Source organism: Aphelocoma coerulescens, chromosome 4 (genome assembly GCF_041296385.1).
Source record: "Aphelocoma coerulescens isolate FSJ_1873_10779 chromosome 4, UR_Acoe_1.0, whole genome shotgun sequence".
Taxonomy (NCBI): Eukaryota; Metazoa; Chordata; class Aves; order Passeriformes; family Corvidae; genus Aphelocoma; species Aphelocoma coerulescens.
In genome coordinates, this window is record NC_091017.1 from 46,473,058 (window position 1) to 46,490,368 (window position 17,311).

The window sequence follows — 17,311 nt, forward strand, 5'->3', positions numbered from 1 at the left end:
AGCCACTTCTTACCTTAATTTGTTTGAATTTGTCATCCTTCTCAGACTTCGTTTTTTTTCCTGCAACAACAGAAGGAGGATTTCATAAAGTCCTGTGTGCCATGAGTTTTCCTTCACACTTTCTGTATTTACCAACAAATAGCCCCAAAGTATGCCTCCAAATGGCAGGACTTTCTAGTAAAGGGAGAACACATTTTGCTTCATTTTACCTTTCACTTAAGGCCTGGGCAGCAAAAACTTTACCTTGAATGCTCTCGCTTTGTGTTTCTTTTTTAAAAGGCTACAAAAGAGAAACACTGTGGGACCAAGGAAAGCAATGGCAGTCAAAAAATCAAAGTGAAAAATATGGAAGAATGACAAAAAACAAGGCCTGTTAAAAAAAAAGGAAGGGGGAGAAAAATACTCTTGAAGGGAAAAAAAAAATCAAAATGTATGTCTCATCACATTTCTGACATTTTCTCTGTAGCTATAGGAAAAGGGAGATTGTTAATTGATTTAATGTGAAAAGAGATCACAACAAACTTCAACCAATATTTTTGTAAATAGTTGCAACCTGGTAGGGAAATACATATTACAATTCATGCAAAAGTGGTTTATGCAATCATACTGGACTTGGGAATCCAGAAAACCACACAGCATGTGACCCTCACAAAATGTCATGTGCCTTGGCAGACCCCAGTGTTGCTGCCCCTGCTCTGACCTGATGCAGAAGCTCAGACTTGCTGGTGCAAGCTCAGCTCTACCCCACTGTTAGCACAGATGTGTCCCAGGAGTTTCTCCCATCTCTACTACACAATACCACTGAAAATTAGAAATGTTTGCAGCCAAATTCTTTTGCTCCCACACATAACTTTAGCTACATGCCATAAAAAAATGGCATGTGAAAATATATATGAGGCCCAAACTGTGTCAAAGTTTTACAGTAACTGGACTTTCTGCAGAATCTTCTCCTGCTACAGCCCCCATTCTCAGAATCTCAGCTTTAAAGAAGAATTTTTGTAGTTCCTACAGGAATCTACTGCCAAGGGACATGTTATGGTCCGGGGGAATGTGCCTAAACATACAAGATACACTATTGACAAGAGACTGGAAAGAGTTTCAAAACAAATGTGCTACCTTTTGCACACTGATGTCCCTTTCACAGTATGATTCTGCCCCAAAAATGCCATGGTTCATCATTTCTAGTCACACTGACCTTAAACTGAAGATCTGTCTTTCACTTCTCAATCTAAGAAAATAGCAAACTGAGCTACAGGTGAACTGAATAGAATTTTAGAGGAACACCATGTGTTTGGTTTGCAGGTTATCTTTTCATCCAAAATCCTAGACAACACAGGGTACCAGAGGACTAAGGAAACCATTGTTCTACTGCACAAACCAGTAAGGAAGCCATAAGAAAGCTAATGAGCCATAAATAAACCAATGTTTCTACTTTGAAAGAAACCAAATACTCTTGAGATTGACCTGCTGGTTAGGTCTCCTCCTGACAGGCAGGAGATTTAATCCCAAAATTCGGGAATTCAGACAGTTTCCCATTTCACCATTATTGTGCTCTGGGGGCTGGTTTTTCGTGGTCTTTGTAACTAACAACATGGTTCTGTGGTTTAATGCTCTGAGCAGAGTGTACTGCTCTCACTCAGCTCAAGACAGAGCCAGTTTAATTGCACCCTTGCTTGAAAAAAGATACCAAAATGTCTGCCACCGTATTCTGAATCACCTCTACTGAGTTAGATGTGCTGACCTCTAATAGCCCCTAATCATATTCCTTGACTGAAGGAGACCTGGGACTAGGTTCTGAACACAACTCCATCAGCTTTAACAGACAAGTATCAACAGCTTGGGGGTATCACATCTCATTGATGCTCTCTTCTGAATGTAGCCCATTTTTCATACAGCTGTTCCTAAGTTCCACTCATTTCCCAGCCAGCCAGGGCACAATGTGCAGCTTGCATTGGTGGCTTGTTGCATACCGAGCTACCTGCAGTAGGTGTTTTTCTCAACACAATGCCCTCAACAGCATTTCATGTTGACAAGTTCTCCCCTCTACCTTTTTTGGAAGGTCTTTCAGATAACGGCAGCATTCGGTACACCCTGAAGGCATTGTTTCCTTTCTTTATACTTTTGTCCTTCACTTCTTCTATGTCAGGCAGGGAGTTCATAGCACAACGGAAGTTTGCCTTCCATGTCTTTGGATCAGGTTTATCTACTCCTGACTGGTATTTTCCTAAGGAAGAAAAGAAAGTTAGGCACACATGACATGTGATTGAAAACCTAAGGCAAATTAATAACAGCATAGGTTAGCTTCAAGGTTATCAGCCTTTGGTTCCCATGACAAGCATTCAAACAATAGCTGAGGTTGCAAGAGAGTGCTGTGATCTCATTCTCATGCATGTTTCTAGAACAGATGATGAACAGTTTGTGCTCAAGAAAGATCCAGGGCACTGCAGATCAGATGTGACTCCATAACAACATGGAAAAGCTTGCACAGCATTTACCTTTATTATGTCTGGCTCAAATCCATAGAAAGGCATAAAGAGCCTAAGGGCCTATGTGTACAAAGTACTGACTGTGCTCTACTCCTGACAGTTTGGAACCCAATGTTGTTAACATTTAAATCAATTAAGTTTTACTGTGTTCCTCAATGCAAATGAGTTACGGCACTTCAATAGGGCTGGAGGGTATCATAGGCCTTGAAAAAAGCACTTAGCACTTAGCACTGGAAACTTAAGTTCACTCTCCGTGTTAGTAAAAGCAAAGACAAGAAAAAAGGAAAATGTAACTTTAAAAGGGAAAACAATGTGAAAATCTGTCCTGCAAAGAGAGAGTTCCAATACCTGTGTGAATTGCCCAGTTTCTAAATAAGGGAGCATCTTTTTCAACATCCCAACCATGTCTTGCGGCATGCATCCAGGGAATCTGAAAAATCTTCTTCTCCTGGAAGGGAAAACAAACAGGAAATGCCAACACTGATAGACTTGAGGGATCTTCTGATGACTTTAAGTCACTCATTTACAAGCACAGTTTCAGCACCTCCAAGTGTTTTGCTCCCTACTAGCCCAGTGTCACTGTCACTGAAATCAACAAGAAAATATCTACTGGCATCATCAAAAGCAGAATACAGTTCAAATATATGAAATACTCAGAAGCCACTTCATGGAAGATGAGCCTGGCAGTTTTCCAAGCTGACACATGGAAAAAGCATGCAGTACTACACATTTCTCAACTTTCAGACAAAGGGTAGTTTTGTCAGCACAGACACTTTTATGATTAGGAAAAATATATCTGAAACTAAACAACTATAGGAATAGAGCAAAATCAAGGGATTTAGAATTCAGCCAGTAAATACTAGCATGGTGAAGAAAAGAGATCTTGCAAATCTGTATGCCAAGCAAACAGACATAAGAATATATCAACTGTAGACATCTCTCCAGTGGGGATAAAAACACCAGACACACTCATATGAAGTAGTGCATTGAAGATACCTGAACACATTTTAGTTCAGAAACTTCAGACCAAAGAGAAGTGCACTTAAAGAAATGCAAAGGAAACCTTTTTTTAAAATTTGTTTCTTTAACACACAGATAAATCAGGGCATGCCTTACATGGTGTCAGTAAAAACTGATTCCCCAAGGGATCATGGAAGATCCCTGGTAACTATTTAAGATGATAGTTTTAGGATATAGCTCTGGGGGCCCAATGGCTTTCAGAGCTTGAACAGCATGCTTCCTACACTCCTACCACAAGCACTTAGCACACAGGATACTGGGCCAAAAGGATGTTGGATCAGATGTGCTTTTATGTCACACAACACAGTAATGAATTCCTTTGACATGACCTACAGGGCTGCTTCAGAACTCTTCATGCTCTTTTCTGCAAAGCCATACAAGTGGAGCTTGCTCCACAATTCTCCCCTGTTGGGAAGAATAATTCTTATCTGGCTTTACATGCACACATCTTGCACTATAAACTCTGCCACTGCAGGTTTAGATCGAATTATCAGTCTGTGAAGAGAAAAGTACTTCCAGGGCAAAATCCACCCTCCTCCTGCAGCAGCCACCTGAGCTATGCTGCTTGAATTTCACCCTAAAAGAGCCTATTTCTTTCTACTGACTACAAATAACTCTAGACAAAATAGAGCCTATTTCTCTCTACTGACTACAAAATAATTCTAGTACAAATAACTCTCATTTAAATGACTGCATTGTAGATATCTGGTCAGGTGAGATGAATCCTTCACCCTTTCCCCTTCCCCCAACAACCACTTTTCTTCCCTGTCTGTTTGGTTAATATTTCACTCATGACGAGGTTAGGTTTATTTCCCTTCCTTCCCATGTGATCTTTTCTTCTTCTCAGCCTGTGTTTCGTCCTTCAACTCTTGTCTTTAATCCTTTCTGTCATATTCACTTGTTCAGAATTGCATTCTTCTCACTTGGCTTCATCTTTAATTTGGTGAATGCACTGATTTAACATGTTCCTCATTCCCCTCAAGTCCTCACTCTCAATCTTCCTCTTAATGTAGTTCCATCACTTCTCTCACATGTCTGTTGCCTCTTTACTCTTCCCTCTACATATAAGTAAATCATCAACAGAGATACTTCTTTCCCCAACTCGAAGCAGTCCAAAGAAAGCCTCAAACCCACTATTTGTGGTCCACAACACTACTATATTCATCAGAGCTAGAATAAGCTTCCCTGCCTTCACTCTTCCATAGACTATAATAAGCATGGGAAGAAAAAAACCATACTTCCATAGAAAACAGTTTTTATCAACAAGAACTTTAAGAATATACCAGATTAAAATAGACCATATGATAATTCAAAACCTAGCAGACTGAACAAAACTCCAGACATAGCATCCTGTCATCATCAACTGTACTCACTGCTTCAAAAGAAGGTGCAAAGACACTCAACAGCAGTCTAAGTGGTCATTACAGTGCTTCTGTTCATTACAGAAAGCTCTTCCCAGTCCCAGATGTCTTGAAGCACAGGAATTATACCAAATTATAACACAAATAACAAAATCTCAGAAGCTATGTGTATTATAATTTTAAAATACATATATAAATTGACACACCTATACAGAAAATACAAATTTTCTTATTGACTATCAAATACCTAATCTTCACTGAAATCCTGCAAAGACTGCTGATTACATCAATACCATGTTCTGAGTGTTCTGCTCTAGTTTACCTGGATACTTTCTATTTAAATACTACTTCTTCATTTCACACATTATCAAACATTATCGATATTCTTCTTCAGTCAATGCTGCCTAATAGTGACCTTAACAGGAAAGGGCTCATCAGTGCTTTCTCTCAAACTTGGAAAACCATGTGCTGACTGGTACAGCATTCCATCACTGGACTTTTGTGTAGGAGTCTCATGTTTCTGTTAAAAAATTAGCCTCACCTAAAGTCAAAAACACAACCCACAAAAATTTTGCAGTGTAACAGGAATTGCTACCAAACTCCAGTGGGAACACCAAAAGGGAAAAGCTGTGACATTCTTAGAAATAGGCATGAAAAGGAAAGTAGATCAAACCTCAGCTCATTAGAGCACAGTGCTACTAATGCCAAGGTTGTGGTTTCAATCCCCACATGGGCCATTCACTTAAGAGTTAGACTTGATGATCCTCATGGGTCCCTTCCAACTCAAAATGTTCTGTGATCTGTGATCACTTGGAACTCTAGCATCACAAAATGCTCGGAGCAAGTGCTTGAGCATGAGACCACACACTAGCTACAAAGTCATAGGACAAATCTTAAGTAGCAGCATCCATCTCCAAGGTAATACTCCACGCATCCATCAAAGCAGCAGGTTGCCTCTCTGTTACAGCTACTTGGAATGTTTTCATCCTAATTTCCTTTTCCAGATCCATGAGGAACACTGACCTCTCATAATCCCCTTCCTCATATCACCTCTACCCTCTTCTGAACTATGTAGTTTCCTTAACACCTCCCAGTTTTGTTTCTCTGTGAAGGAAAAGAAATTCCCTTCCTCCTTCATGTCACTCAGCAGAACAATGTTTTCACCAGAGAGGTACACAAGTATTCATTTTTTAAGCCCTATCAGGATGGGTTTATTCTGGAGGTATAATGATGAAATGACAGTAGGGGAAGGAATTTAGTGTCAGCTGTCAGTTAGGGCGTTTCTAACTGAGAGAGATTTAATTCTTTCCTCAGTTTGGAAAAAATCCCCAAGAGTAGCCAGCCAATGTCAACCCAGAAGGGTTTAATATTTAAATTTTATTTCCTTAAAAGCTGTGCACACGCACGAATTTTGTTCTCTTGATAATCTGACACACCTTCTTTTCTAAATTGTGAACTGTCCTTTACCAAACTCTGATTAAAATATACAAGTCCTAAAATCCTAGAGCCTCCAAAGTTGATTCTGTGGGTATAGAACAGGCTGTGATACACATGACACTGCATCATTAATTCCATGCATTGCTTTGTTTATGGTCAGGATTCACAGTAAAAACAGAAATATTTTTGGTTTAATGATCCATTGTTAGAATGAATGTTTAAACATTTTTAAACAGAAATGCTCAGATGTGCAATTATCTCGTTGAGCATCCTAAAGGCAATCCAGACTGATGCAAAATCAGAGGGTAGAAGTGGGGAATCAGAGTTTAATAAACCTCAAGGCAGAGAAATTATTTCAGGATTAGGCAGGAACACCCAGCAAAGGACAGCAGACATGGACTGTCAGCAGGAAACCTGACACCAAAATAGAGATATTCAAGGAGAGGGACCCGAACATGAGACTCAAATTACAAAGACAACAGTAAAAACTGGTCTCCAACTCTTCAGCTGTGACCCCATTATGCAAGAACAAGGACCTCCTCGAATTCACAGGGCAGCTAACTAAGAGATGGATACAGCAATATTTATTTACCCAGCCACAGCATGTGAGAGTCACTGATGCAGGAAGTTCCTGAGAAACAAGATTCATGGCTGAAATTTAAAGCATTCCTGATAATTTCATAGTCATGAGCATTTCTAGCTTTGAAAGCTGAAAAGTCATAATTTCAATTGTTATTCCTCTACTCTAAAAATGAGCACCAGAGTACCACAACTACTACTGCCATAGGGAGGATACTATACTATTTAGGTTAGTGACTTAACCGGAGAGGCAGTTCCTACATTTCTGCACCTGATTTTGTGCATTTCCACCCATTCTGATAATAAAGTAGCCTCTGTAGCAAAAACAGCTTCATGCTTTTCTGTGTGGTGATTTACTCTCCTACACAGTGCAGAAAGCATGCAACATTTCCAGAATTTATTACTATTCAAAGTCTCAAATACACTCCTAGGTTTTACTCAACCAATTACAATAAATTCAAATTGGGAACTGACATTTCTGAGCTCACGCTTGTGGGTTCCAAGTGTCTTGAGCACTTAGTAAGAGCTCAGGACCAGGAATATCAGGTTTGAGTCTGGCAGGAGAAGAGTTATCCTATTTTCTCCCAGGTTGAGAAGTATCAGAGAAGTCACACAAATCTGAAACAGGAGATCGTTGCTTCAACTCTGAGTCTAATACAGAACATAGTCTTCCACTTCAGGACAGCATTTTGATCACATCCCTTTGATGCTACTTGTTGAACAATGTGTTCCTAGGTTAAAAAAAACTGTCCTAGCAGAGTCTCCAGAAACACTCACTTCAACAAAGAGTGGGAAAATGCTTTCAAATGAGCCACAAATCCACCAGACTAAAGCAGGACGCTTCAGATCTGGCAGGCAAGGCCGGAGGAACAGGTTCAGCAGGAAGCATTCAGCTTTGCCCTTCCTCCCCACGTCACCCCTTTGAAAACCAGGAATGAGCTGATTTACCTATGCAGACCTCAGCCACTGCTATCAAGTTCCACTTCAGCACATGCATGCACACCCCCCCTTACCTTATTTATCCATTTCAGCCCCGGTATTCTGTTAGAGTTGATTTGTTCTTCCAGCCAGGGCCTCATCCGCATCCTTTCGACAGGCATTGTCACCCACCTGGGAAGGAGCTGCAGGGAACAAGGGACAAGGTTACTTGTTTGGCAGGCAGAACACCCAGGCAGCTCCTCCACCTCTGCACAGTACACTTATTAAAGCTTTCCAGGCACTGAACAATTGTAAATATAGTCATTATTTTAGATCTGTGTGCAAGCCTCCCCTAAGAGCAACTAAGAGGATAAAGTCTTCTTTATGGCAGAAAACACTCTTCTGGTACACTTGGATTAGGAAAACCTTCACCCGAAGAAGATATAGGATATTGGCAAAAGCTTGTCTGCTGATACAGGTGGGATACCAGAGGTCACAAAGAAAAACAATTACTCTCTTGGAGATACCTCTTTTTGGTCCACATATCTGCATTTGCACAAGACCTTTTTTTGCCAAGAAAAAATACGTAACAAAAAAAATTCACATGCAGGAGGCATCATTGTATTAGCTAAAATGATGGTCCTGCTAACAAAAGGGTTTTCAAATGGCTTTTTCAGTCCCATGAACTTGACCAGAATTAATAAAAATACATTTTACATAACAGCAATTTAGCAGACCACTTTGGTTGTGGCTGAGTAGTTTGACCCCCTCCCTCCAGCTTTCTCTGATCAATCCAGTCACTGATTTTTGTAGTTGTTATTTTACATTTCAATGCTGTTCAGCTATGAAGAGAGTGCTTCACACACCCCTCAGCTGCACTATGCCACCTTATACTATCCAGCTAAGACTCAAACTGACTTCTTTTTCTCTCTGTCTCTCTCTCACACATGCACACGTGACCTTGATGCCACTTCCCTGTTTAGAGCTGTAAATTATTGACATAAGAGTCCAAAGTCTTGAACCTGAGGCAGAAAATTTTAAAAACATTAACTTATCTTAGGCACCCTTCTGAAAGTGCCAACTGGCACTAGATGCAGATTAAAGCAAGGCATTAAATGCCTGTTAAGCAGCCTGGAACCCATCATTTCCACATTCAAGTACTTGCATTTAGGCTGCTGCTTCTCCTTGCCCCCACTGCACCGGGCTCAGCTCCTTCCTCTCTCTTTTGCTCTTCACATTTGTGTTCTCTGCATCATTCTTAACTTCTCTGCTCCACTATTCTTGTCACCTTTGATCTTAAAAATAGAAGAGAAAAATAAAAATTTGAAAGCACACAGCAATGGCACAAATGTAAATGGGTTTGTTCTCGCTTCCTATGGGAGTACAGGCATGGGACAGACTAACAATTAGGCAGTACCGAGCCCACACCCAGCACAAGAGGAAGAAAAACTTTCAAAGTTTCCTCTCATTGCTCTGAGGACATGTATTTCCTGAAACTAATAAGGAATTAAAACCTGAATGTAACAATAAAGTTCTTTGATGTGTTCAGAGAATTTACCAGCAGCCATGCTCACACTAATCTCTTAGCAAACATACTGGTATTTTGTTTACTACTGTGCGGAGCTGGTCACTTGTGCTTCAGCTGCAGCCTGTTGCTGTAACTACAAATATCTAAAATAGCTCAGAAAATGGTTGCAACTGCTCAGCCCCTTTCAGGTTCTCTTCAGATAGGAAAAACCAGCCAGCCCCAGGAACCCAACAGTGGACAAGGCCTTGTGCATATCCCCTCTCTGTGTAAGAGGCAAGATGTTTTCTGGGCCAGGGTGATGCAGGTACAGTTTTCTCAGCCCCCAGGTTGGTGGCAAACAGCTGGCTGTGCTGCTGCATCCCCCTCCCATTGGCAGCAACAATCCTCATCCAGGTTGTAGAATGTGTACAGGTCTCTACCATCTTCCCCTACTACAGTTTGAGTCAAAGCTGAAAAATCCAAGTGGCAATGTACTAAAAACATGAGCAAACTTTTATTTGTCTGATGAGGAAGAAATAATTATCTGCAACAGATGCATTTCTTTGTAAGGTATCTTTAAGTATGCATGCACTTCGGGACAGTTCCTGGAAACACGGTGCATCAGATTCAACATTCAGTATGAGTGTTCCCATTTAGCAGTCAGACTCATCTTCTGGATAAATGAGCCCCTAAGACAAATTTCAAGCCCATCTGAATGAACAAATTAGACAGAAGGCAGAAAAGTCATCCTGAAAGCAGCAGCAACGAATCCCACTTGGGATGGGCAACGTGGAAGAAACAGAAGCTGCCTTTGTGCAAAAGCAATACACTTCAGGAAATGAGAAAGCTCCCGACAATCGCTACTACAAGGAAGCCAGTCTTGCCCAAAATGGCAGAGTTGAGCCAGCCTGTCTGTTCCCCCCCACATCCCTGGGGGCTTCCCTAGCTGCTCCCCTGCAGATGCTGAAGAGGGGTGCTCATCTTTTAGGCACCCTGGGATTCCTCTGGGATTAGCAACTGCAGCCATCAGCACACACCTTCACATCCATCACCCACACCAAGACAAATTAATCCAAGGTAATCAAGAGAGAAGTTTGGCTTGTGAGAAGGGAGGAGTGACTCCCAAGACCTGTTCATCTGAAAATAAATTCAAACCCAGCTAAAAATAATCCTACAATGATGTTCAGCTGGAGGGAACAGTGAGTTCTGGAGTTACGTCCTTCACAGAGGGGCAAGTACAGCCATGCTTCTGCTCATCAAAACACAACCCCCACCCCATGCTCTTTTAAGAGCACATGCTGATGAAAATAAAGCTGGATGTCTTCAGAAGACATTCCCAGACCTGTCTGCCTCAGGACAGCACTGACCACAATGGTGTTAAAATGTAGCACGGTTTTTGGCAGTTGCATGTCAACAACATCTCTTTGATAAAAATACCAAGTCAACTCTACTGAGTAATTGCCTGTGGGAAATAAAGGTGCCATATCTCCATCCAGAGCTGTCAAATGCATGATTTATTTGTACAGAAAGAAACATCAGCTTCTGCAGTGCCTTTAAAGTAGCTCCTGTCTGTCCATAAATGGCATTACTGGGTGCACTTGACGCCTTATTCCACTGACTCCAGGTGGGAGAACCTGGAGTCCATCCATCAGAGAGTACAGACTCAATCACCTGACATTAAGAATTATTGCAGTTTGTAAAGACCTTTGAAATGCTCCGAAATAGGCAGCAAAATCATGTAAAGTTTCAGGGGCCATTGCTTAACACCATGCCAGCTTCAACATCCAACAGAATGTATCAAATATAAAACAAACCTACAAAGCCAGAAACTAAGGTGAGCCCTACAAAACAGCAGGCATGTCAAGTTTCTTGCCAGCCTCTCTCCAGTGTTTACCCAGATGAAAGAAAAAAAGCAGAAACAGTCGATCTTTTTACGGAAAACAAAACATCAACTTTTGTAATGTGGAGCAGGCTTTAAAATTAAAGCACTTATGCACCTATCTCCCACTCCTGGTCAGCCTTAATGTTGCACTTCCCCTGCACATTCACACCTAGAAGAAGCTACATGCAGCCAGTAGTATTTTTTGTATTGGGGCAAGTGCACGTATAACAGTATTTTCAGAGCTGTCAAGGCATCCAGTTCTCACTGGCTTCACCACTACCATGATCTCCTGAGCTGTGGGTACCCATTCACTGGCCTAAGCAAACCTCTCCAGAAGCCTGGTTACTTTTGCCTGCCTGAACCTTCACACTCTGGTTAACCAGGAGGAAAATGGCTTAATGACTGCCTTGGGTCACTTGACACCATCTTCCTCCACCCTGCAGAGACCATGGGTGGAGGTAGCCAGGGAGAGGAGCAGAGCCAGATGGGGCTGCAGAGGGAAGGAGCAGCAGCAGCTCCACCAGTGGCAAAGAAGCACCTCGTATTCCATCACTCCATCACCCTTCAGTCCCATCCCAGTTTTGCTGCATGCTAGCACTACTCTTTGCATAGGCAACTTTCTGAATAAGTTCAGGAACTTAGCAGGCTTACAAGCAACACCTCTTTCTGCGGGGTCTCTTTTATCTGTTTGAAGCTGAATCATGGCTCCCATCCTGCTCAAAGGCACACATGACAGCACAAACAAGAGAGGAAGGCACTCTGGCACAGGAGTGGGAAGGAGCAGGTGGGAAGGACAGGGAGGAACCCCTTAATCCAAAACTGTTCCTGTGCTTTTGGACAACAGCTTTAAATCTGGATGCTACTGACCCCCAGAATCTCTTTGCAGAGAACACAGGAAAACACTTAATAGACTCCAACACTGGGTCTCTGGGAGTTTCTGGCATTATGCTGAAAATAATTCCTGTTTGTGTTTTCTTCTGGTTTATCACTGTCTCATGGAAGACGAGAGGAAGAATAATCACCAGGAAACACAGTCAACTCCAGATGGAACCTTGGAAAGCATTTTCCTGCCCTATCTGAAAAGAGAAGCTCATTTAGACATTGTAATTAGGACTACCTGCTAGGGTATCACCTTATGATTCTTAGTAAGACATTCTTAATAAGACAGCCAGTCTTCAAGAACCAGTATTTTTAACCATGCCTCCTACAAATGCATTAACACTGGTAGCTCCATGAATATAATTTTCCTTTTCTTGCTCTTTTTACCACCCGTCTCAGTATCAGAGGGTGCCACAGTCAGGGGCATTTTCTGTTTTGGGGGTGGGAGCTTAAATATACCAATTGACATTAAGACATCAAAAAAATTATTCCCAAGCCAGCAGCAAGTGGGCAAGACATCAGCCCCAACTCACTGGCATTTGCATGGAGGGGGAGGCCACTAGGAGCCTGTGAAGACCCTTTCCCATACAAGAAGCATGGCCCATGCATGGGCAGCCACCACAGTTTATGGAGGGATTATTTTGATCTTCTTTGAAGCTTTAATTACTGCACTATTTGTGCTAGTCCTGTGGTCAGTTCAGCCTATTTTTTGCAACTAGAAACTTCAAGAACATGGTGAAGGCTATTCCCCAACAAGGTATAAACTGGTTGCAATCTGCATATACACATATTTTCACTCCATAATGTTTGATAAAGAGCTTGTAGTCCTCCCTGCTCTCCACTAGAACATTCTAGCAAGTCTGACTTTTTTTTCCTTGACAGAGATAACACTCCTGCCATACAGAAAGTGTAACCTTTGAGAATGAAGAGCTCTTCACTAGAATTACAGCAGTTGTAGACAGAAAGTGAAAGCAATGGCATGGCAGGCATTACATCTGAGCAGTACACGATGTTCTCTTTCCTTCAGTTTCACTCTGGCAGCATCTGGATAACTGAAAAGGTTATCCCAAAAACAGAAGCTACTCTATGCCTGTAGGTACTTTCTTAAAAGTATATTTCTGTGGAACAAAAAAAAACCCAAAAAACAAAACAAAAAAAAAAGAAAAAAAAAAGAAAAAAGAAAAAAGAAAAAAAAAGCCAGAAAAGCAGTTCTTCTTTCCCTATCACAAAGTACCTAGTTTAAAGATTTGTCAGTATATGGAAATATTATTAATGGTTGTGAAAATTTAAGGTGGGATAAGATCTTGGAGGCACATTTGTGACATAGGTCACAGCCTTTGCTCAAAGCTGTGGCAAAACATCTGTTCCACAGAGGACATGTGCAGAATATTTCATGGTATCAATTTATCTTTTCTCTGCAAATACAGAACCACCAATATTACTTTTTTGTGAAGTTATCTTTACTTGTGCTTTGCTGATAAACTTTTAAACTATTCCCTTTGTTTGCTAAGGCTGATGGAGTTAAGAAAAGCATCAATCATCCCATGTGACCAAAGAGATATGCTGAAATGAGACCATACACTAATTTTAGGATTCAGAGAACTGGGTTCTGTATTTGTGTCTGCGCCAAGACTGTTCCAGCATACAAGGAAACATGATCTTTTTTAAAAGAACAGTACTTGGAGCAAAATTTTGCTCTTTGGTCACAGACTGAACTCTTCCTTCATACAGGATTTTGCTTATATGACCACCTTTTTCAGCTATTCTGCTGTGAATACTACTTGCAAAGATTTAACCATTTGTACTCTGAGCAAAGCCCTGCTCCGAAGTCAAATTCAACAGAGGTATAGAGCCTTCTCCTAGATAAGAAAACCTGGTAGACTCAACTGCTCAGAATTACTTCAGAAATGTGAGATTGATGCTGAAAGAGCAATACAAATGCACTTTACTCAGCTGCTTTGACTGTGGACACCTGAAATCCCCCTCCCCGCAGTCTGTGGGGAGACAAAACCTCTGCCTGGTACATTTTCCATCTGCCATGAGGTGGAGGAGAATCTTACCACAGAACTGCAGAACATGCCTTCTTTCTGATAATCCCAAATTATGCAAATATCCATACCTTTTTTTTGGAACCAACAGCAAAACACTTCATTAAAGAGTAGTAAATGAGGAAAAGTGGGCATTGCCATTCTTAGAGGTACAAAGGTTACGGGTTAAAAATGAAATCCTTGCTTAAAAAACACCTACGAAGCAAGAAAACCCATAAAAACCAGTAAGAGACTTTCTGGATTCATAGCTAGTTAGAAAGCAAAACCTACCCTCTTTGGTCTTTTAATTGCATGTAATAGTGCCTCTTTTTCCTTACCATTATTCTGTCAATGATGCCCTGTTGAACAGGGAGGGATGGGGGAAACATCACTGGCAGGTTTGCTTCTCACTAAGCACCTCTTGCCATGAGCTCCCTTAAAGTATTCACCATGGCCAACTGCTCCTGAGTTGTCTGTAGCTCTTGATCCACATTGTAGCAATGGCAGTATTTTTCCTGCTCTTTCCTAATGTTTTGGTGACTGCAGAAAAACTATGTCCTTCCTGCCCATCACCAAGAAAGAGTTCACTGCAGCCAGGAAAGGTGGTACCTTATTTTCTCTGGTGCCTGCAGGAAGGAGGCAACTTCATCAAGACAGGACAGAAAGCCAAGAATTGGACAACAGGCAGGGTGGGAGAGCACAGGTCCTGGGCTGACTGGTGTAAGGCATGGCCTGGCCATTAAGAAGAACCTGTGCAGGCAACCACTGGGCAATACTTCACTTGTTTCCCTAGTTTCCCAAACAAAATGTGGCAGAACCACAACCAGACTATGGCTGCTAAGAGGAAAGCTTTGTGGGGCGGTGAAAAACCTGGGAAACCAGGCTTCTGTATGACAGATTCACGCTAGCAACAGCTACCCAACTTTCCAAGGCTCTGCAATGCAGTGTCCAGGTTGTGTCCACCACATTGCAAGGCAGATGGAGGAGGAGGGAAGCACTGAGCATGCACTCCTCTCCGGCTGCTGTTCCCAAGAAAGATACACAAAGTAGAATGAAGAAAAGCCCTTTTATCCTCAAGGTACAGAGGGCAAAAAACAACCAACCTGACTTTCCCTGAAAACAAAACAACAACCGAATAAAACAAAGACAAAAATAACTCAAACGTATTGAAATCAGCATTACAGACTGCATATTAAACATGCTCAGGAAAATGTACAGTGAGAACTCATACTGTATATAGAGTCTGTTTCATCAGCCCTACAGCATTTCTGTTCCACCCAAAGGGTGTTAATATGCCCTGGCTGGGATTCAGATGTTACACATCAAAACAGACTCTTTGGTTTCCATGCAGAGCTTATTTTCCCTCAGCAGAAAAGACAGGAGTTGTTATTTTGCAGTGATCTCAGGCCTCATTAAAGTTAACCCTTGGATTTGTAGACTAGAAGTTCACTGAAGAAAAGCCATCTCATTTTAATACAATAAACCCAGAAGGTTGCTCTTTTTTTACTTCTGGACAGCCATAATGAAGCAAGGCTTCAGCCTCTCAATACCCACCATGAAATTTCCTTGCACTGGCTGGCTCCTGTGTTGAACACTATTATGACACTTGAAGAACACAATGTCTGTGGCTGAGCACGTTCAATTCTCTGGCATTGCAGCAACCTACATCAGCTGGGAATTTGGGCCAGGCTTTTAACAGATTGCTAAAGATCATCTCTGAAGTATCCTTACCACGATGATCATTTGCACGCACACTGATGTCTGCAAGTGGTGACAATACAAAATTATTGCTTCAGTTTCAGTTTTAAAAGAATACTTTGTTTCCTGGGGGTTTCTTTCATTCGTTTCTCAGGTCTTACAGGGAGTGAAGATGGGCAACACCAGATACTGGTGGCATCAGGACGACAACACATCTGTACAAGAGACACTCTACAGCATGCAACTGCAGAAGACCTCCCTTGCCACCTCCTCCTAGAGTCTCAAAAGCAGACATAAATTGATTATTAATAATCAATCCAATACCTGATTTGTTTTCATCTTAAGGTTTGTTTTACATCTCATGACTGACCATGATTTGTCCTCAGTATCTGGGATTTTAAATATTTTTCTCTCAAATGCTGCCTAGAAGAGAGGTGGTGACTTTCCTGTACTTCACTCAGATAAATTTGGGAGGGGCTTGTTTACAACAAGAGATTTGCTGGCATGGCTACCAGGGAGTAATTAATTCCTTGCATTGAGGAGCAGTTATCCTCAAAATAATCAATTTTATTCTGGATTAAGCGCTTCCATGTGAATCCACTCCTGAATACCCGCACGTAATTGCTGCTGCTGCTTAGCTGTGTCAGTTGGAATCCATGGAAGACAAACTTTGTATGTTCTTTAAAGCTGCCAGGAAAGCTCAGCATTTGACACCTGATACATAAAGAATTTTCCAGCCCAGTGAAAACGAGAAGGCTATTAAAGCTCAAACCATTATAAAGAAGCACTTCACTGATGCAACTCAACGGCATGGTTCTGTTAGACCACTGCATTCTCATGATCTCTAGGTTTACAGGAGACATCCCTAAAACTTTTAACAGCACTTTTACTACATGGATCCCACTGAAAGCAGTGGAAAATTATGCATGCGCATACCTGCAAGATCAGGATCTTAAACTGTGAGAGTACCTTTTAAAGCCTGGGCAGCCTTTATCTCAGTGTCCTGCCTAACATTCCTTTGCCTAAGTACAGGATGAGTGCTTTATAGGGTGCTATACATCAGAAAAGAGCCATTGTAAAAGAAAAGTGCTTAATCTCATTGTTCCCTCACTGATGGCTTGTGAGGCTCACACAGGACTGCAAGAAGACAAAGACATTTTAGAGGCACTCAAGGGATACAGAAAAAAATTATTCCAGATAGCAAACACTGAGAAATGTGTTCAAGGAAGAGTTTCACATTCACCGGCCATGACCTGCACCTGATGTAATCCACCTTGCTTGGATTTGGCTTGTGTCTCACAGCTACCTTTGTTTGTATAACATACTGTTCTGCAACACACAGCAAGAACTATTTGTACACTACACTAAAGTGCGATTTAATATTTGCTTAAAGCTTTCATTTTATTGTCTGGGCAAGGGCAGTTTCTACCACTGAAGTTAATAGCTAACCCACAACTACACCTTTGCTACCCAAACTTCTAATCGCTAGCACAGCACCCAGATCCGGCAGCAAAAGA

The 17,311-nt window shown here is 41.5% G+C and overlaps 1 protein-coding gene across 7 annotated transcripts in view; it reads right to left on the bottom strand.

Moving 5' to 3' along the window:
- The window catches only part of IRF2 (interferon regulatory factor 2), a 40,626-nt gene that overhangs the window by 14,297 nt on the left and 9,018 nt on the right, over positions 1-17,311 (bottom strand). For 3 of the 7 annotated variants that reach the window (XM_069013843.1, XM_069013844.1, XM_069013846.1), the window contains 5 exons: positions 8,967-9,096; positions 7,897-8,004; positions 2,835-2,934; positions 2,048-2,224; positions 14-60 (listed from right to left, as the gene is read on the bottom strand). In XM_069013843.1, coding sequence (XP_068869944.1) covers positions 14-60; positions 2,048-2,224; positions 2,835-2,934; positions 7,897-7,983 — 411 coding nt within the window. In that variant the 5' untranslated portion in view covers positions 7,984-8,004; positions 8,967-9,096. Of the gene's footprint in view, positions 1-13; positions 61-2,047; positions 2,225-2,834; positions 2,935-7,896; positions 8,005-8,626; positions 8,903-8,966; positions 9,097-17,311 lie in introns of those variants that run through there. The other 4 variants (XM_069013845.1, XM_069013847.1, XM_069013848.1 and 1 more) reach the window with 2 other exon arrangements.